This window comes from Panulirus ornatus, chromosome 51 (genome assembly GCF_036320965.1).
Source record: "Panulirus ornatus isolate Po-2019 chromosome 51, ASM3632096v1, whole genome shotgun sequence".
NCBI lineage: Eukaryota > Metazoa > Arthropoda > Malacostraca > Decapoda > Palinuridae > Panulirus > Panulirus ornatus.
Genome location: NC_092274.1, coordinates 896,272 through 917,915, shown reverse-complemented (window position 1 = coordinate 917,915; position 21,644 = coordinate 896,272). Strand labels below are relative to the sequence as shown.

Sequence of the window (21,644 nt, the reverse complement as noted above, 5' to 3'; positions counted from 1 at the left end):
TAACCTAGATAAGAAAGGAGATAGTTGTATGTTTGAGAAAAGAAAACAGGATGTTCTAGCTCTAAGTGAAACAAAGCAGAAGGGGATATGGAAGAATAGTTTGGGGATGTTTTAGGGGTAAAGTCAGGGGTTTATATTAGGGTGAGAGCTAAAGAAGGGACAGCACTTTTGCTAAAGGATTAGCTGTAGAATATGAGAAAGTGTTAAGAAGTGAACCAAGCTGATGTGGGTAAAAATGAAAGTAATTACAAGGGGTGGGTACTTTCAATCTAGCCAGGATAGGATTAATAAAGAAAGGATAGTGGGTCGGAAAGAGCTGAATAAATGTGTTAGCAGTTTTGATAAAAGAGACTGGGTATTAGTGATGAGTGATTTGAGTGTGAAAGTGGGTAATATGGCTGCCTACAGTATAATGTGGGAGCATGGGGTATTCAATAATGTGAACGAAAATGGTGAACACCTTTAAGAGTTGTATGCTGACAAACTGCTGGTTCACAAAGGAACATACTCAAGTATATATGGAGGATGAAATTTGGCAGATGAGCTCACTGGATTATGTACTAAATGAAAGCATATAAAAGAGAGATTCTTAGATGTGAAAGAGCTAAGATGGTTGGCTGGTGGAAGGAAGGGTAAACATTTGTTGAGGCTTTCTTCCCCACAAAACATATTTCTGTGTGCACATGCTAAGCCATATGCGGATGGGAATGAAACGATTGGTAACAGACGATGGACATTAACCTCTTGATCTAAATGCACCTGTAACACAAATCAAAGAATCAAGCTTAACATTCAAGGCTGTATTGTGTACACTAAATTGGGACAAATGATCATACAAAAAATTAGATACAATGTATAAGAGCACAGATATAAGCCCCTCTTGCTATTTAGTGCTGGTACAAACAAAAGATAGCAGATGGGGAGGAAAGAATACCACAGATGTACAATGGCTAAAAAAATATGTCACTGCATAACGGGTCCAATGCCTTATGTAATGATTTGACCAGCTTTTGATGTTGTAGGAGGGTTGGAATCCCTGACTGTGGTTGGTCCATCAGGTTTGAACCACAGAGGAAATGTTGCAAAACTTGAGATAAGGTTCAGAGATTCATTACTATACTCATGAACCATAAACTGTGGCATTTCAGCTAACATAGTCACTGTCAGCCACTAATGTCATGTTCATGTCATTCACGATGAAGACCTCACAGACAACATGGGGAGTCATTGCATCCCTCCATAATGAGGGTTACAGCATTTCTATATTGCCAAGCAACATGGCTTTCACAAAAACAACAGTATGGTGTATTCAGCAACATGCAGAAACAGGGGCTACAGTTGAAATTCCCTAAATATTTTAAAGGATATTTCACTGGTAGCTGATACTGCATCCTCCTGACATAAGAGCTACCAACTTGTAGCAGGTCAGACATAAAATTCTCAGTATCCATTAGATTGTGTGATAACATTTCACAAGTATTGTGCATGGACACTTTTTTTTTACCAAGTCTATCTCCTGCATTTCACAGAAGGAAGCAACTAAGACTGGTGGGAGTAGGGAACTGGAAATCCTCCTTTCCTACATTCGTTTCCAAACTAAGGGACTGGGGAAGGAGCCAAAATAGGATCTTCTTTCCTCCAAGGTTCATAAATATTTTCCTGGTGCTCCTTCCTCCAGGAATAAGTGACCACACATGAAAGAAAGAGCTAATAAAAGAGACAGAAAATGATGCTTTTCCAGGATAAAGTTTCAAAAAATAGGTATCTCTAACAAACTGAATCTCAAGAAAGAAAACAGTTAAGATAAATGAGGTGGACATGAAATTACATAGTCATTGGAGAAAAAATGCTTGATATAGACTCCTCATACACCTGCTTCCTCTGAAAATGAAAAATGGCATGTATGATATGTTTTAAGAAATAAACTTTAAAGGACGTACCTGGTGATACAGGTTGCCACCAGTAACCCTGATAACGTGAAAACTCTTCCTGCATGACATAAGATGGCATCCCTGCACTCTTGGGGTCATATTCTAATCGACCACTACCACTGTGTACATGAGTTACCCTTTTTTCCTCTCCTGGAAAAAAAAAATACATTAAGAACCAAAATAGAGCAACATTTGGACAAAAGTAAGAAGATTTATCTATCAAGAACATAAACAAACAACAAAGATGTAAAGAGTGTCCTTCAAGAAAACATCTAACCACATTAAATATTAGAAATCTTGTCTCACTAAATAAAAGACCTAACCATGCAAATTCTTTTACAAGCAAGAAAGTTTCAGAACATCCATACCAATTTCTCTTGCATACAAAGTAAATAAAGTGCGTAAGACAAGGGAGCAAATGGGAACTTCAGTGAAGGGCGCAAATGGGGAGGTGATAACAAGTAGTGGTGATGTGAGAAGGAGATGGAGTGAGTATTTTGAAGGTTTGTTGAATGTGTTTGATGATAGAGTGGCAGATATAGGGTGTTTTGGTCGAGGTGGTGTGCAAAGTGAGAGGGTTAGGGAAAATGATTTGGTAAACAGAGAAGAGGTAGTAAAAGCTTTGCGGAAGATGAAAGCCGGCAAGGCAGCAGGTTTGGATGGTACTGCAGTGGAATTTATTGAAAAAGGGGGTGCCTGTATTGTTGACTGGTTGGTAAGGTTATTTAATGTATGTATGACTCACGGTGAGGTGCCTGAGGATTGGCGGAATGCGTGCATAGTGCCATTGTACAAAGGCAAAGGGGATAAGAGTGAGTGCTCAAATTACAGAGGTATAAGTTTGTTGAGTATTCCTGGTAAATTATATGGGAGGGTATTGATTGAGAGGGTGAAGGCATGTACAGAGCATCAGATTGGGGAAGAGCAGTGTGGTTTCAGAAGTGGTAGAGGATGTGTGGATCAGGTGTTTGCTTTGAAGAATGTATGTGAGAAATACTTAGAAAAGCATATGGATTTGTATGTAGCATTTATGGATCTGGAGAAGGCATATGATAGAGTTGATAGAGATGCTCTGTGGAAGGTATTAAGAATATATGGTGTGGGAGGCAAGTTGTTAGAAGCAGTGAAAAGTTTTTATCGAGGATGTAAGGCATGTGTACGTGTAGGAAGAGAGGAAAGTGATTGGTTCTCAGTGAATGTAGGTTTGCGGCAGGGGTGTGTGATGTCTCCATGGTTGTTTAATTTGTTTATGGATGGGGTTGTTAGGGAGGTGAATGCAAGAGTTTTGGAAAGAGGGGCAAGTATGAAGTCTGTTGGGGATGAGAGAGCTTGGGAAGTGAGTCAGTTGTTGTTCGCTGATGATACAGCGCTGGTGGCTGATTCATGTGAGAAACTGCAGAAGCTGGTGACTGAGTTTGGTAAAGTGTGTGAAAGAAGAAAGTTAAGAGTAAATGTGAATAAGAGCAAGGTTATTAGGTACAGTAGGGTTGAGGGTCAAGTCAATTGGGAGGTGAGTTTGAATGGAGAAAAACTGGAGGAAGTGAAGTGTTTTAGATATCTGGCAGTGGATCTGGCAGCGGATGGAACCATGGAAGCGGAAGTGGATCATAGGGTGGGGGAGGGGGCGAAAATTCTGGGAGCCTTGAAGAATGTGTGGAAGTCGAGAACATTATCTCAGAAAGCAAAAATGGGTATGTTTGAAGGAATAGTGGTTCCAACAATGTTGTATGGTTGCGAGGCGTGGGCTATGGATAGAGCTGTGCGCAGGAGGATGGATGTGCTGGAAATGAGATGTTTGAGGACAATGTGTGGTGTGAGGTGGTTTGATCGAGTAAGTAACGTAAGGGTAAGAGAGATGTGTGGAAATAAAAAGAGCGTGGTCGAGAGAGCAGAAGAGGGTGTTTTGAAATGGTTTGGGCACATGGAGAGAATGAGTGAGGAAAGATTGACCAAGAGGATATATGTGTCGGAGGTGGAGGGAACGAGCAGAAGAGGGAGACCAAATTGGAGGTGGAAAGATGGAGTGAAAAAGATTTTGTGTGATCGGGGCCTGAACATGCAGGAGGGTGAAAGGAGGGCAAGGAATAGAGTGAATTGGAGCGATGTGGTATACCGGGGTTGACGTGCTGTCAGTGGATTGAATCGGGGCATGTGAAGCGTCTGGGGTAAACCATGGAAAGCTGTGTAGGTATGTATATTTGCGTGTGTGGACGTATGTATATACATGTGTATGGGGGTGGGTTGGGCCATTTCTTTCGTCTGTTTCCTTGCGCTACCTCGCAAACGCGGGAGACAGCGACAAAGCCAAAAAAAAAAAAAAAAGAAAAAAAAAATATCATCCTGGTAGGTAGTAGATGGCAGGAAGCCAACAAACAGGGAGGTATATTTCCAATACTATCCGTCTGGGTATTGGGAAAGTTAGCGATGGCTGCATAGTTAACCAGCACTTTAGTGTTTGTCAAGCTGCACTCCTTTGACCCATGTAATCATCATTCTTTCTGTCTCACTCACACATGGACTAACAGCATTCTGTCCACAAACATACAGCCTCTCCTTGTCATACATTATTCATAACTCTAGATTTTCCTTCAGTGAACACTGCATGCTAGCCATGCCTGTCGGCAATATAGTAAGAGCAGTAGATAGTAGTAGGTAGCAGCATTAGATAGAAGTAGTCAGTGGGAACATTAGGTTGGAACCTCTACAAACCCTGCACTAGAGTTGCCCTCTGTCAGTGGCCCATTAAGGGTGAGGCACTAAAGGCTAAGAGGCAGCACAGGTGTTCACTAGTTATGGAGACTCTTTTGCCATGGCCACCTCCTTAAGGGAGTTCCAGTTGGAGCAGGTATCAGATATAAAGATAGATACACATACATTCTCCAATATTTCCCAAAATCAACCTGTTAGCTGTTAAACCATGAGTGAGAATGCAACTTCAGCAAGGCTGTCTCATCATCAAGAGAGGAAACTGAATAGTCTTGTCAAGGACCTTCTGGTTCCAAAGGAGATGCACAAATTTCCCTATTCCTGCCTAGAATGAAGCCTCAAAGATGCAGGTATCCTTTACATAACATAATGTTATGTAATACTAACAAGCACTAAACAATTAGCCTCCCAGCTCTATATCAAACACCAATCCACCAGACATCTGTAATCACACTCTCTCAACAAACCTAAATCACTCTTTCATCTACATCCTGGACATCAGCCATCCCACATTACTATAAACACTGATTCAACAAATTCCACTACCCTTCATGCCCCCAATGCTAAATCAACAGTGGCAAAACCCAACACTTACTACTCAGATACCCTGCCTTCTTTCCACAGATACACAAACATCACTACACTTTATGAACTGTTGTTCCGCCTGGTGGACGTGGTTGACTTTCTAAGAATTGCATGAGTTTCATAATCATGTGTTTCTTTCCATGTGAAATTGCATTCTATATATGGTATGCCAAACATTACACAATTCATGATGTAAAGCAAGATTTCACACTTCACTAACATATCTTTTCCATATCATACATATTTTTTAAGCATTTGTACATTATTCATATAAACAGAATTTTCACATAAATGAGAGATCCAATAACTTCACTCACATCACACCATGATGGTGTATATACACTCAGTGTGGATGACTAAGATACAGGAAATTTTCTTCCAGCTGCAGCAGTTGGTTGTAAGTGATACATGCAGTTAATTGATGGAAGCAAACTTCAACTGGGATTTTAGGTGAGCTAAACAAAAAGGTTCATCATAAGAACATCATAGAGAGAGAGAGAGAGAATAGTTTGATGATCAAATAGTTATACTCCCACTCTTGTTCATCCCTAGGCATGATCTTTTTTCCCTTACAGGTTTTCTAAATCATTCCCCAAAATCAGTAGACTCCATGTTGGTGGGAGGGGCCATACTGACAGCGCGGATGCCCCTTTCTACATGATAATTATGGGTCTTTCTAGAATTATTTCATTCTACATACTTCAAATCACGATAAAAGATTTATGATTTTTCAGAGCTTGATTTCACACAACAAATAAATATCTTCTGCGTATCTTTCACACACTTTTTTACATCATGCCTGATGATGTGTGTGAACTCTCTTTTGATGTTCTGTGGGTGGCTGCTGTGCACAATCTTTTTTTCCAGCTGTGGCAATAAGGTGCTAATGACATCTACGGATAGCTGGCATATGAAAACATCATATGAGATTCTAAACAGAAGCAGGAAGCTTTAAATCATCACCATGTGATGATGGTAGCAATCCTACGAGGGTTATCATAATATGAGAGCAGATTAAGGGTTAAAGAGGGAAAATACGTGGTAAACATAATAATGATAAAAGATTAAATTAGTTTATGTGACTCTAGTCTAACTTCAAACACTGTACTATGACTGAAGCATATCATTCTGAATAAAGTTAAACCTTCCAACGTTTCTGTAAGGTAAATCAGGGCAATTTTAAATTTAATACCATTCACTCACTTTCAATGCAAATTTGTAGTCAGAACTAATGATTTCATCAATTCTAAATCATTGCATGGTCAAAGTGGTATTGCTTAAGCTTCTGTGCTTATGAACAACAAAGTATTTTATGTTTAGCTTCTCAGGACTCAGCTTAATTTTCTGATAATCATTATGTTTGAAGTAGTTGGCTACCAGCCACTGACCACAGAGGAATATTACCATTACTAGCTGCCTGGGTATTAGGAGGGTTATTGACGGCTGTGTAGTGAGCCAGCACTTCAGTGGTTGTCAAGTTGCTCCCCTTTAACCCAGCTAGCTGTCTTTTCTTTCTGCCTCACCTCTGCATGGACTGCAGACATTCTGTTCACAAACACACAATCTCTCCTTGTCACACATAACACTTGGCAACACATAACTCACACAACTCATTCTTTGCAACTCCTGATTTTCCAGTGTGCAGCAGTGTGCACTTGCCCTGCCTTTCAGCAAAATGGCAGGAGCAACAGATAGAAGTAATAGGTAGCAATGTTAGGTATAAATAGTGGGTAGGAGCATTAAGTAGAAGTAGTAGTTTGGAACATAAGGGTGGAATATTAGGTAGACACATTAGGTAGAAGTAGCTGACAGCAATATTAGGCAGAAGCCTCTGAAAACACTGCACTAGAGTTGCCCACTGCCAGTGGCCTCTTAAGGGTGAGGCACTAAAGGCTAAGAAGTGGATAGGGACTTCAACAGTTGTGGAGATTTTTGCCATGGCCACCCACCCGCTTGAGGGAGTTCCCAAAGGGAACTGGCTTCAAAGATATATATAGATAGACAGATAAATAGGTTATCATTAACAGTCATTTATATTTGGTTTTTTAGGTCTCAGCTCAGGCTAATCCTTTATTTTTTCCATTAAGAAATCAACACATTCAAGAGGTACAACATCATGTTAACTTTCACATCAGCAGGTATTTGTATAATCTCCATTTCCTTTCTAACCCCATTCAGGATTTGCATCAACATATATGCCTACTGATAAAATGAATGTTATGAACACCAGAACTTCACCAGCAAGAACAGATTGTAAGTGATCAAAAGTTTATGGTGTTTTGTGTTTCCTGACTGACTGTGTCTGCAGCATTATCAATGGTAGAGCATGGCATGCCATAGCTTTCACAAAGTGCAATCATAGGCCAGTCAACCAAAAATGGCATTCCCACTAAAATAGCAAGGTTTCTGCAGTCAACCAAAAATGGCATTCCCACTAAAATAGCAAGGTTCCTTTAAAACTGTAAGTGATGCTCGTTCAAGCCAAAAGGGGGCAGATTGGGTATGGTGTCTGCAGCTGTGTGTCAAGTGTAAAACAAGTTTTCTAATTTCATCAAAAACAGTTGGCAACATTACCTGATAAAGCACATCCTTAACTCCATTTACCAACCAACAATTAAGAGAGTTAGAAACTAAACAAGATAATGTACCTGTCTTAATATGATAAATATAGATGTCATATCGTGCAGCAAAAGCAATAAGGTCAGGATTTGCAGGACAGATTTGAGGGTTGAGCCGTACTTGGCAACTCGGCAATTCTCTTGGACTAATGGGTCCAGTCTGAAAAAAAAGTCACATAATAGAGATTCCAGTTAAGGGAAGGATTAGGTCTAATAATCTGAACTATTCTTTCACTTCATTTCACATAACCCTGACACATAAATTCACTCATAAACATTATTCCTAAAAATATCGTTTGATAGTGAAAGACAGAACAGCACAACAAGCTATAAGTGAGCTGTCAAACCTAAAGCCAAGACTCTAGACCACTTTGAGAAATCAGAGTACCTCAAGTTTTACCATCAAATCTACATACAAAATTCTTTGACAATTGTTTTTCACACTACTACTTAGCCCAAACATATGAGGTCTGTTAGCAGTTGACAAAGTAAAATGGTGACAAGTTTCCCAGTAACTTCCTCCACTAGATGCAGAAAAATCATGTGAAATATAAAGATCATATTTACAAACAGCACACACACAGAGTTAAATCTACTGGAATTGTGGATGTGCAAAACTAAAGACTGAAGAATGCTGTAAAGACCAGAGAACTATATATGAAATATTCAAACAAATGAATTTGTTTGTAGTCATCTTTCTCTAACATCAATAAAATGACATTTGCAAATTAAATTTCTTGTACATACACAAGTGCTTTTTTCACCTTAGTGAGGTAATATCAGCCTCATTTACACACATCCACTATAGAGCTGTCATGTATAATGTTTTGGTGCATATGCAATATTTAGTCATGCTAGTTAATCATTTCCTGTGTAAAGAGACACCACCAAGACCAAAAAAAAGAATGGCCTCATTTGTTCACATTCACTTTTTTACCTATCATGTATAATGCACCAAGACCAGAGCACCTTATACAAAGCCGTCTCACACACTCTTCCATGGTTTCACCTGATAATTTCATATTCTCTGGTTCTGCCCAGCACGTTGCTCCCTGTACATCACATTGCTCCAATTTGCTCTATCCCTTGCATGCCTCTCACCCTCCTTCATCTTCAGGCTCCAGTAATTTAACACATCCTTCCCTTCATCCTTGCATCTAATTTTTGGTTCCCCCCTCATCTTTGCTCCCTCCACTTCTGACACATGCAACTTCTTAGTAAGTCTCTCTTCACTTATCCTTTCTGTGTGTCCAAACACTTCAGCACATTCCATTCAAGGCTCTCAATCATGTTTAGCTTAATACTACACTTTTATCCTGCACCATAACTCGCTTATATTTTTAACACAATTTGAATAAAGCTCTTCTAAAAAACAGTGACACCTACAGGTCGTTCTGGATGAACACATTGGAAGATTGTGGACGAAGCTGGGAAGACCAGAGTACCAGATGAGGGATGGAGTTCATAGTTAGTGATACCCCAAGTTGAGATACGGCGCCGTTCACTCAAAAGTTGTTCTTCTCGGGACGTTCGTCGCCAAAGGAATGAATGGCCTGAGTCCAACACTTCTTGGTAAACTATTCTGCTACCCCAAGTCTGAAATACAGAAAAAAAAAACAATGTAATACCTTTAGTCACATCTTTATATTGTAAATGTACAATAGAAATTAATGACGTCATAACTTTAAGAATGGCATAAAACTTTTCTCTCTTTATTCAACAACAGCCTTGAATAAAATCTTTCTCACATGCTTTCACAAAGAATCTCACCCTTATTTCTAATGCACAACATACAATCTACAATTGGATGCATTCCATTCTCTTTTACTCTGATGAGCTTGGAAACTATCATCCCTTAACATTACTTTACTGAACACAAAGGCCAAACTTAGCAAAAGTCAAAAGCAATGTTAAGTCACCTTTACAAGTACAGCAAATGCCAAAGATAGCGGTGGTGCAGCTCACAAGCATGTACCCTAGCAAGGAACGTGCTGGCTTTATAATGCTACCAACTAATAAACTGCTTTTAAGAAGGGTGACAAGAATCAAGATAGAATACAACGGAGAAATGAAAATTATACTGGACAGACCACTACTTTGCAAATGACCTATACCATGATCATGATAAGACAAATACTGTGGACATGGAAAGGATATAAACATAACCTGCCCAAACTTATGTAAACTCCAAAGCCACAAGATGTAACAAGGACTGGAAAAAATATCTAAGAATACACAAAAATTCTCAAAGTGCCTTTTTTTTCTAAGTCTATGACGACACATAAACTGGAGAGATGTAAGGAAGCATGAGGGCAACAGTTAATATCATCCAAAACTTTATCAAAACCTAACTTCTTTACTAACTACTCACATGCTCTTCAAATCACTTTCATCAGAATGTCACTTTTCCTTCTATTCCTCGTAACATACAAGAGAGCAATTCCTTCCCTATGTAGCCTTTACCTTCTAAAGCACTACTTGTGCTTAACATGCACGTTGTTTCAACTACCTTGTCTAATGTATATCACATAAATTGCCAAATGAAGAATCTAAGGTAATAATGATGACAAAAATAATCATAATAATTCCAGCGAGTCAAATGAAAATAAGTACATGATGGTAAAGTTTAAAGTAATTGTCACTTGGTGTCTTCAACAAAGGGGTAAAAATATCCATATCTGTTCCATACAACCACAGAGTGGTAACACACTTTTCATTGTGCTGAACACTACATGAGCTTTATAATGGGATCAAAATATAACTGACATATGGTACTTAACCTATTTCAAATTAATATATGATTAAATATAATTGAAAAATTATAATATCAACTTACGGAGTCAAGATTGATGTCTGCATAGAAGAGAGTAGACTCTCTACCTTGACCCGGAGAAAGGAGGAAATAACATCGTAGTTGTAAGGGTCCAAGACGACGAAATGTGACATCGGTTGGAGTTTTGACAGACAGGTGAAGAAAAGTTCTTCTCAGCTCTCGGACACGCTGGTGTACTTCCCGCCAGTTAACTGAGCTACCCCCTGTCCCCACTGCTCCCCGTGAGAAGCCACCGCCACCTGTAGGTATCCGTGGCATTCTTCTTCATTCACTTGTCTGTTGATATAAAGACAATATTTCATTAAAAATAATAACATGAATGTTCAGACTACTAGCTGCAGAAACAGCTCAATTACGATGAGATATTATAAGCAGAATCAGACTACATAATGAGGTGTAAATAAAATCACACAACCTTACATTTAAAAACACAAACACACATTCAAGCCACGTGTATAATAGACACATTAGAATTATCTCTGCATAAGAATCTAAATCTTTGCATACAATGGCCATCTAACCCATCATTTACTCTGTGACCTATTGTATAATCCTTCAGTTTCATTTTCTTATACCTTGCTTGGAGATTAATTCAAAAACACTCCTGTCACCTTTTATGTCCAAATATAACAACCAGAAGTTACTGTCATTTGATTCTAACAAACTATCAGGGTGAATGCCTGGGTTAGGGAATACTGCATCTTCCCACCAAAGTTTTCTCTAAGCGAGCCTTATGTACATTTCTTCATGCTAATTAAGAGTTACAGGTGACATGTGGCATCTATAGAAGCCTCTTATCTGTAAAGGAACCACTGGTTCTTTCAAGGACAAGTGGGAAGACTCAAAATGTAGGTATAGCATATTAGGGTAGAACTCATAAGAATCAGTCACATGTCAAACATGGTTTGGTTCATTGGTTATATGGCCTTGGCTTATCAACTGAACATCCAGTTATAATCTACAATATATATAAATCTTGTACATCTTCTCAAAGTGTTCACGATCATTCTATGATAATATGTGATCTCAATATATTGCCCTTGATGCCCATTACTTGGCTCAGAGTGAATGGGTTAAATAACTCAAAAGATGAATCTTTAGGATGTGCTCCTCATCACTGTGGTAATTCTCTGTAAAAACAAATATATATATATATATATATATATATATATATATATATATATATATATATATATATATATATATATATATATATATTTTTTTTCAAACTATTCGCCATTTCCCGCGTTAGCGAGGTAGCGTTAAGAACAGAGAATATATATATATATATATATATATATATATATATATATATATATATATATATATATATATATATATTTTTTTTTACAATACCTCTGTTTTAAAGGATTATGACATATTCATCTAATAATCATGTGACATCCTCAATTCAACGAAAACCTCCCATTCATCATTACTACCACTTACAACAGGTGAAGCTTGCAACTGCAAAGACAAAAACTCTCATTATCATCTCAGTTAGGTTGAGGAATATTTTTGAATAACAAGTGTCTGAAGCTTATCAGAGAAAATTATATGTTGAAACTATCAAGCACATCACAAAGGAATTCTGAGCTATTTTCCCAAGTTCATTCCCATTTCAGCTATGCCTTATTAATAGAAAGTCACAACATTCAGATCTCAGCTCATTTCCATCACTATATTACATGATGTTACCCACTGTAACACATCTGCAAGCATTACCCTGCCATATTTGGATTGTATAACGCGTTATATATAGTTCCTCATAAAAATTCCATCATCTAATGTGTGCCAGAGTGTCCTGCCTCTTATGTATGCATGTGTTGAAATTCCAACACTAAATGTGAGCAACAACTCCATACCTATAACAGTAAATGCTTATAACACAATACCTATGATATTTACTGCTTATAACACAGTACCAGGGTTGAGCATTCTTTGACAAATTTCACAGGATAATGTTTAGTTATTCTAATACACAAGTGAAAGAAACACAAAGCATAAAATGAGTATACACTTAGTCAAACAAGGAAAAATTCTCCAAACAACACATCACGGTCATGTCAGCAAATTGTGACAAAATGAATGCATGATGCATACGACGCGAGACAAAACCAATGTAATCTAATCTAATGATCTTACTTTCTTTTTGGGTGCTGATGATAGTAGGGAGGGCTATGAAGTTCTGGGGAAAATGTGGACATACTAAATTGACAGAGCTTGTAGAAATTAGATCATTTACTAAACACCAAACCTAACCTCCCTTAGCAGCTGTCATTTACCTAAATTTCTGACATGAGTCAAAATATACTAATGACAGTGTTGTCTGAAGCCATGAGCCACTTGGTCAAGATGTTCAACAGATGTGTTCCCATCTGGTTGCAGGTCATCTTGTTTGTTTGCTAATTTGGAAAAAAAAAAAAAAGCAATGACATGTAATCTAAACATCAAAAATACATCATATTTAGACTACCTTGGAGAAGTTATGCCAAGTTTTCTTAAGTTTTCATGATTTCTATTTGCGTTTCATCTTTTATCTTCTAATACCCTAAATCTACTCAAACCTGCAAATCCTAACCAGTGGTTAGCTATTTATTACTGCAGGATAAACATGACCTCAAGCAAGCTAAGATAATCATTGGAATCCGTACAGAAAATACTACACTTTAATACCATTAAAAAACATAATTCTTCTTAATCCAAATGCCATGTCACCGTAGGTGTTTGCTGACATGCCTGCAATATGTACAGAATTTTCCCATAACTTGGAAATGAACTCATTTACTCTTACTCTTTACGCTCCTTTCATAAAGGTACTAACCAAAATCAACAACAACAAAAAAAACATGGTTCTCTGAAAGTCTGTCTAAAAATACTGAAAATAACATGGTGTCCCTCTGGTAAATAATCATCCCTAAACATATAAGAATTAGTAATATTTTGCAATAAATCTTACTGATGGTCACGGTTCATTGAAAAAAAAACTGTAATGTCAAAGAGGAACCCCAAGCAGTTATTTTACTTAATCATAAACAGTTTTGACAAGGGCATTTCCACCTATTTATGAAGAAATGAGAAATATCTTTGGATTCAGTATCAACCAAACTTACTTTATCATCATTTTCTATGTATTCTTACTCGAAATAACATAAACTGAAGCAAATCAGTGTGACCTGGGATAATTATGACTGGGACAAGAACGGCCCAAAAGATCCTGGGACAAGAGACATAGTATCTCTAGGAATGCTTCACTAAAATCTTGGCCCCCCTAAGTAACACACAATCCTATACCTGTCCAAGCTACATTAGACTGTCTTAATACGACACAAAAAAAGAAAATGCACTTAAATGGTTCTGGGTAAAACACTGTTCCAGGTCTAAGTTTACATAGAAATTGGCTAGTGACAGGTTATAGCCCAGGTCTCTAACCAGGCCTATCCCCGTGCTACTGCCCCTAACACCCTCCTCACCTGTCGAATTTCAGGTCATTTTTCAAGCTGTAGTGACGAAGGGAGTGCTCAAACCCTCGCAGGTGTAATTCTAAGTAAAAAAATTATCGTCTGTCTCACCACCGGCCAGGATGGGGTTGAGGTACCAACGCCATCTGTTGACAAAACATTTCCCCAGTCTTTTTATAAACCTTCTCCTATCTAGCCTTTCTAGCTCTTCTTCAACTCGTGAATATTTTATTTCCCTACGACAAGAGTCCATTTACTCACAAGAATCAACTTGGGGGATAGCATTATAGTCACACATAAAAATTGGTGAGCAATGAATGCTACGGATGACAGCGACGGCAGAATGTACATAGATTTCACCTTTATGCCACAAGCCAGGATTATCTATATTGGCTTGGCATCAACTTGTCCTAGCATCACACCTTAACACATTCTTTATATAAATCTTTTCCTTCTCTGTTCTTCGTCCACATTCACACCAGACAATCCTGACGAACTAATCCAATCTGATTATTATATCATTATTTATGCATAGTGTTGGCTGCACCATCTTTTTCTCAAACTACAAACCTAAAACTTTCCGGATAGAACAGCATATTTAAAGGACAGTTTCCTACAATAACCCATTGTTTCATGTTCATTATTGGTGGGATTGGCCTCACGTAAACGAGGAAAGTTGTACTTACGACCACTAGAACACACCAAAGATCCTGCTAATGCTGAAAATAACCTGCAAATTACGGCCAAGAATATCCATGATCTACCCTAGTGAGGCCTAAGTAAGCCAAGGTCAGACTAACCATACTTTGGTAAGTTATAAAATCGTTTTGAGAAAAGTTTACAAATGATATATATCACAATGTATTTTTTAATAACGATGGCTTTTGTGGAACTGTGAACCCTCAATTCCTGTCGCATGATGTGGAGAAACTAAAGAATTATCCATCAAAACATAGAGTAGATTGTTAAAAGGTCTCGAGCATTAATTAATTTCTCTACACGTAATAGAACCTTGAGCATTGGGGGAACATGTCGGTACGTGTGTTGATCAGGGATGCCCGGTCGTGCCTCCTCCTCATCATGTAACCTCACGTCGGCTGTCGCCGTTCCTGGCTTATGATCATCATCTGGCTAACTAAGGACTTATGAGGACTGGAGGAGAAAAGCCTTGGCGTATAAGTAACCACAGGTTCAACTGTGGTGGTATACTTCTTCCACCGATTACTTAACCCTAGCTAGAGGAAGACCATTCATCATCTCTCTGAGAACACCCTAACATGATCATCTTGAACACGGTATATCAAACCCCTGAATACAAAGACGACCTCATTAATACGAAATCTTAAATCCTGGAGTACGACAACCTAACCCGTTGTGTAGGGCGATTAAATCCTGGAGTTCCATACCGTAGCCATTGAGCAAAATGACTAAATACTTTATACAAAAGGGTAAAGTTGTCGTACTCATGTGGCTATGTCATCGAACTTACGGGATTACATAGTATTACGAAGGGGATTAAAAGATTTCTTCCAGTAATTGTGACTGTCAGCAATACACCTGCCTAGTGACCCTCCCTGACCTCAAAGGCTTCCAGTGACCCTCTCTGACCTCAAAGGCCTCCTATTGAGCCACCGTCGCCGACCTAGTGTTGACATGACCAGACGCTCAGACCAGGTTTGACCATCTCCTGGAAGCAACACATTTTTCTAATGAGTTCGTCTCGTACTTTCGCTTAAATATAGCAACAATGGCACATTTTGTATTTGTGCCTTAAAAACGTTATATAGTTTTTTTTTTTATCAGATGCCCTGTAGGCAAACAGTTGAATTTCTGTGACGCTTGTGAATGTCGTTAAATATAAATAAAAACCCTTGAAAGTTCCGGTGGTTGGGTTCTACTCTATCATCATGACAGCTACTTTCCAATAGATAACATCATCTGTTTAAAAGATTACACAAGCTGGAGGTTATATGTAGGTCGCAGCACACCTCTGGTTTATGCGTGGGCCAAGGTAACATCAAAACTGTCACAGATATATGAGAATATCATCCCTTTTCATGACCCCCAGGGCACCACAATCCCCATTTCATTATCCCACTCTTCTCCAACAGCGTTACCACCTAACTTCACATCTATCATGACCAGACTGTGAGTCCGGACTATTCTAGTCGGTATGGTAACAATTGTTTTTGAATATGGCTCTGAATACCCTATAAGAGGCGGGTCACAAATAGCTAATTGTAAGTTTAGTTCGGATTACCCTCGAGGGTTCAATCACACATAGCCCCCTTCTCTATAAGGCCCTAATTACCATAGATGAGGGGTATGGCACAGTATTGTTCCTGAGTATGACTGCAATAATCCTGGAAAATGTAAATTACAAACTTGTTTTTAGTGAGGCTAAATCCTTCCCAGGAAAGTAAATCAGTCCTGAATATGAAATGTTAACAGTCCTCTTGGGAAGTTAATCATAGTCTGTGAGCGTCGAGCCCTATTTATGGTCCTCCTGGGTAAGGTAATTCTCGCCGTTGAGGTTGTCTGCGTGTTTTTCACCATCCTGGAAATTAATAAGCCAGGTGCCTCCCTTGGCCACCTGGAGCGAGACAGGTAGTATCCACAATCTCATGAGAACGACGGTACGACCCTTGAGAACGACGGAACGACCCTTGAGCAAGACGGAACGAGCCTTCTAGTTTTATGGCCACGTACGCCATCATAATCAGAGGCCATTTGCAGCGTGTTCACTAAATGATGCAAAAGGTGTGGACGATGTATGTAGCCTGGAAAATAATGGGTAGAATGGAGCTCTTCCAGGCATCACAGACCATAAATGTCATATACATAAGGTAACGAGATAGAGTTATCGCCTGTAATCGTTGGCCTTTTACACGACCGTCACAGGTTTTTGCAAACTACCGTTAAGACCAGTTTTTCGTTTTATGTAAGTGTGGGTTTGTTTCTAGTTACAATGATAAAGGTGGTAGGAAGTCCTTACGTAAACCTTCAACAGTGCGGCCCCCCCCCCCCCCCCCGAGCTGGGATAAGGCTAGGCGTGAATCTTCCAACATATGAAGGCCACCATGGCTAGGCTAAGACTTGACGTGCATCTTCAGAAACGGAGAGGGGACGGGTTTGGCTAAAACTTGATGTGAATCTTCAACACCGAAGGGCCCCAAGTTTGGCTGTGGCTTGACACGAATCCTGAACAACGACATCGAAGTCCCCATACAAAGCTAAGCCTCGACGTGAATTTTTCACAATGTAGGGATATCATGACCTATTCATGTAGTACAGTGGAATTCTACACTCGTGTGCATAAGTGTCTGTCTGACTCGGTGTCTGCGTTTAAGTCGTGTCTGGATTTAGATGGTGTGATTGTATAGGGAGGGAGTTCTAAGCTCGTGGAACATGTGGCTTTAACCTTTTTTGTACTCACAATGATTATGTTTTTAAAATTTTAGCGATGTCTACATCACTTCTAAGTGGCTACTCTTACGTTTCACTCATTCTGACGTCGGAAGTCGAATAATTTTAGTTGTCTGTTTGGCTCATTAGCCCATCTACTGCCAGAGTCATTAACGACGTCAGCTTCGTTAACAACCGAGAAAGTTTGAACAGATGGGATTGCATGAGCAAGACAGATAACACGAGACCTATTGGTCTATAACGATGTTATCTTCTATTCCTTTCTGTTTATTTGGGTTTTTATTACTGTACATTTCCGATTTCTTCAAAGTAAATATTACATGTCTGAATTGTGTTTACACTACAATAAGTACATTATGGGTTATTTATTGTAATGTTTAGTTTGTTCTTTAACTCGTGATTTTCAGCGAGTTTTAGTGGTTACCAGGTTTTTTTTTTTTCTTTTACCCGACACGTACCTTCGTGACTGGTTTTGTCATATTCCTTTTTATATTCAAACAGTCTATCTACAAATGAATGTCCTTCAGGTGTTGAAGATAAATGAAGGGCTTTATAAACGCTAACTTTGGTCCTTTGTGTTGTCTTCTGCACATAATAATGACGGTTCGCGTGACCACGAAATACTCAGCAATCCAGTGCGATGCATAATTCCTGTGCCACTATCGGCTGCTCTTGGCGCTGTAATGAACACCTTTCTCTCACACAAGCAACATTTGGCTTTACCTGCTCATGTCCTCCCCCCTATAACCACCACTTTGAAATACAAGATTTCCTTATCTTCAAATACCTTTTTGATTATTCTCGTTCGCAATGTATATGACTTCTATCAAATTTAAGGCCTAGCTGGCCTTCATGAATACGTCAAAGCTGAAACAATGGACATGAAAATCTTAGACATTTGTACTCCAGTGGATGATTGGGCAGAAGTCAATGAATATACCTCGGTACAAGTAACATTTGTACTCCAGTGGATGATTGGGCACAAGCCAATGAATATACCTCGGTACACGTAACCAACCCATGCACGCGACTTCCAAAGTACATGAAGTTACCACTGTCAACACTACTACCCCAGTACATGAAGGCTATACTCCAGTACCCCAGTGCTTGAACCAACCTAGTACGCGAGGTTATCCCTTGTATTCATTACGACCTGGACCAGTGTGAACCATAAGGTAGGCATATATGACCTTACTGGATTAATGTAAAAAGGTCAAGGCTGCTCTTCAACCCCCTCAACACCTAAGTCAGGCTGTTCTTCGGAAAGTACCACCTACGGCAGGCTCAGGCTGCTACGTCCATAAACTAGTCTGATCATATGATTTGAGGAACTCACAGGGGGTAAGCGACCATGAGTTACTGTGGCCGTGCGACTCCGCGTGCCCGACACCTTCTCATAATACCGTGATATATATGCATGTATACATCCATCAAATATTGTTTTTTCGAAAAGGAATAAAAAAACAAGATTGCTAAGGTCGGATAGAGTTAATAATGGCGACTGTCAGGTGACAAGTGGAGGGTGTTTGAGAAATTCATAGGAATCCTCTGGCTCACACATGTTCATCCTGCCTTAAGAAAAAGCGATACCGTGTTATGAGCGTCAATAACTAATGAAGAAGCAGGGAGCAAGACCTTAGTACACGGCTGGAACTCGTAGTGGTAAGAGCAGCACTGTCCAAGTGTCCATGTACATTACTGTACCTCACTACACTCTTGTCTTACGCGTACCTGACGACCAGTATCCACCAGATCTCTTATGCAAACTGAACAATCAAGGCGCAAGTACATTTCTGTGCCGAGCGAGTGATGTACAGTAATTTCCATCCACATTCCAGGACGCTGTAGCTTACTCTTCCCTCAAGACAGTCCAGAAAGTCAAGATGGTGGTGACCCCGTCTCGTGTATGTGAGGTTATAAACTTTTGTCTTCACATCTCATTTTTACTCCAACGCGGGCTTTCCCTCTTTCATCTCTGCTTCACCAACTCCCTAAACATCGCCAGGCCAGCCCTGGCCCAAGGTAAGTTAATAAGAGATAAAGCTTGATAGTTCCAAGCAAGATACATGTCTGTATGGAATTCATATATCTACTCAATACGGAGAGGGAAATCTATTTTCATGTGTGCTTGTGTGTGTGTACAAGTTGTTTTCTCCTCTTTAACTTGAAGGCTCCACTTATTGACCAAAGTCCTTATCAAAACATCCAAGGCGTAAACTGACAGAAACAAAAATACTGTAAGAAATCTGAAGGAAGCGGAAAGCAGACTTGGCCTTTCAAAAGGGTCGTGTGGTCTGGGTCAAGAAAGTACAGGAAAAGGATTAGGTTGTAGGAAATAGAAAAGCCATGAGAAGGCAAAGATTCACAAACCTTATGCGGTGTAAGGAAAGTGTCAGTTGGTAGGTGTTAGGAGAGACATGAGAAGGGTAACACATTTAATCAACAAGAGACTTTGATTAAAGTAAATCATCAAGTCAACGGAGGAAACCAAGGACCTTACCCTTAAATCCTGAAGAAATAGTCCTTACAGAAATGGACTCGGTCTGAAACTTCGCGCGTTAATGTTAATTACGAGGTAATGTTAATTTAATAATGACTATGTAACGTGCATATCTTGCAAATTTTTCTCGTTTCAGACTAGAGGCCTAAATACATCAACTCCAGCGTATCCTGCCGACTGGAATTAGAACGGTGTGCATTCTATTCATCGTTTTTAGCCAGAATGTTCTTTCCATAGTGCATGGCCTTCCTTCACGGCATTTTTCCTGCCAGCTGAAGTGCCCGAGGAAGTGTTGGACCATCAGCATTACTATCTCCCTTTATAATGAATATGGGATGCTGTTTCTGTTCTTCAGCAGGAAACGATCGCGATAAACCATCAGGTCTTCTGTTACCTGCATTCCCAGCTACTTCCCTGAAAAATGCATAACTTCTAGAAGGCTGTGGATGAAGCCATTATTCTTTTCTTCCTGACATTACCTCACTGAAGCACGAAAGGCAACTCTCTCTCTCTCTCTCTCTCTCTCTCTCTCTCTCTCTCTCTCTCTCTCTCTCTCTCTCTATATATATATATATATATATATATATATATATATATATATATAATATATATAGATATATATATATATATATATACATATATATATATATATATATATATATATATATATATATATATATATATATGTATATATATCATTTACATTTATCATACTTTGTCACTGTCTCCCGCGTTAGCGATGTAGAGCAATGAAACATGAAAGAATGGCCCAACCCACCGAACATACACATGTATATACATACACGTCCACACACGCATATACATACCTATACAGTTTAACGTATATATATATATATATATATATATATATATATATATATATATATATATATATATATATATATATATATATATATATATAATTCATACTTGCTGCCTTTATTCATTCCCGTCACCAACCCGCCACATATGCAATAGCAACCCCCCTACCCCCGCGAGGTAGCGCTAGGCCACATTCGTTCACACTCAGTCTCTAGCTGTCATGTATAATGCACCGGAACCACAGTTCCCTTTCCACATCCAGGCCCTACAAAACTTTCCATGATTTACCCCAGACGCTTCATATTCCCTGGTTCAATCCATTGACCACGTCGACCCCGGTATACCACATCGTTCCACTTCGCTCTATTCCCTGCGTGACTTTCACCCTCCTGTATGTTCAGGCCCCAATTGCTCAAAATCTTTTTCACTCCATCCTTCCACCTCCAATTTGGTCTCCCACTTCTCGTCGTTCCCTCCACCTCTGACACATATATTCTCTTTGTCAATCTTTTCTCATTCTCTCCATGTGATCAAACCATTTCAATACTATATATATATATATATATATATATATATATATATATATATATATATATATATATATATATATATATATACATATATATATATATATATATATATATATATACTATTCGCCATTTCCCGAGATAGCGAGGTAGCGTTAAGAACAGAGGACTGGGTCTTTGAGGGAATATCCTCACCTGGCCCCCTTCTCTGTTCCTTCTTTTGGGGAAAAAAAAA

General features: G+C 39.0%; 1 protein-coding gene across 3 annotated transcripts in view; it reads right to left on the bottom strand.

Annotated features, from left to right (window-relative positions):
- LOC139764796 (dipeptidyl peptidase 8) overlaps positions 1-14,905 on the bottom strand; it is a 46,315-nt gene extending 31,410 nt beyond the window's left edge. The window contains exons 1-5 of one of the 3 annotated variants that reach the window (XM_071691689.1): positions 14,821-14,905; positions 10,677-10,949; positions 9,227-9,436; positions 7,871-8,000; positions 1,941-2,081 (exon numbers count right to left, since the gene is read on the bottom strand). In XM_071691689.1, the coding sequence (XP_071547790.1) occupies positions 1,941-2,081; positions 7,871-8,000; positions 9,227-9,436; positions 10,677-10,931 (736 nt within the window). In that variant the 5' untranslated portion in view covers positions 10,932-10,949; positions 14,821-14,905. Of the gene's footprint in view, positions 1-1,940; positions 2,082-7,870; positions 8,001-9,226; positions 9,437-10,676; positions 10,950-12,958; positions 13,081-14,146; positions 14,285-14,820 lie in introns of those variants that run through there. The other 2 variants (XM_071691687.1, XM_071691688.1) reach the window with 2 other exon arrangements.
- Positions 14,906-21,644: the final 6,739 nt, after the last annotated feature.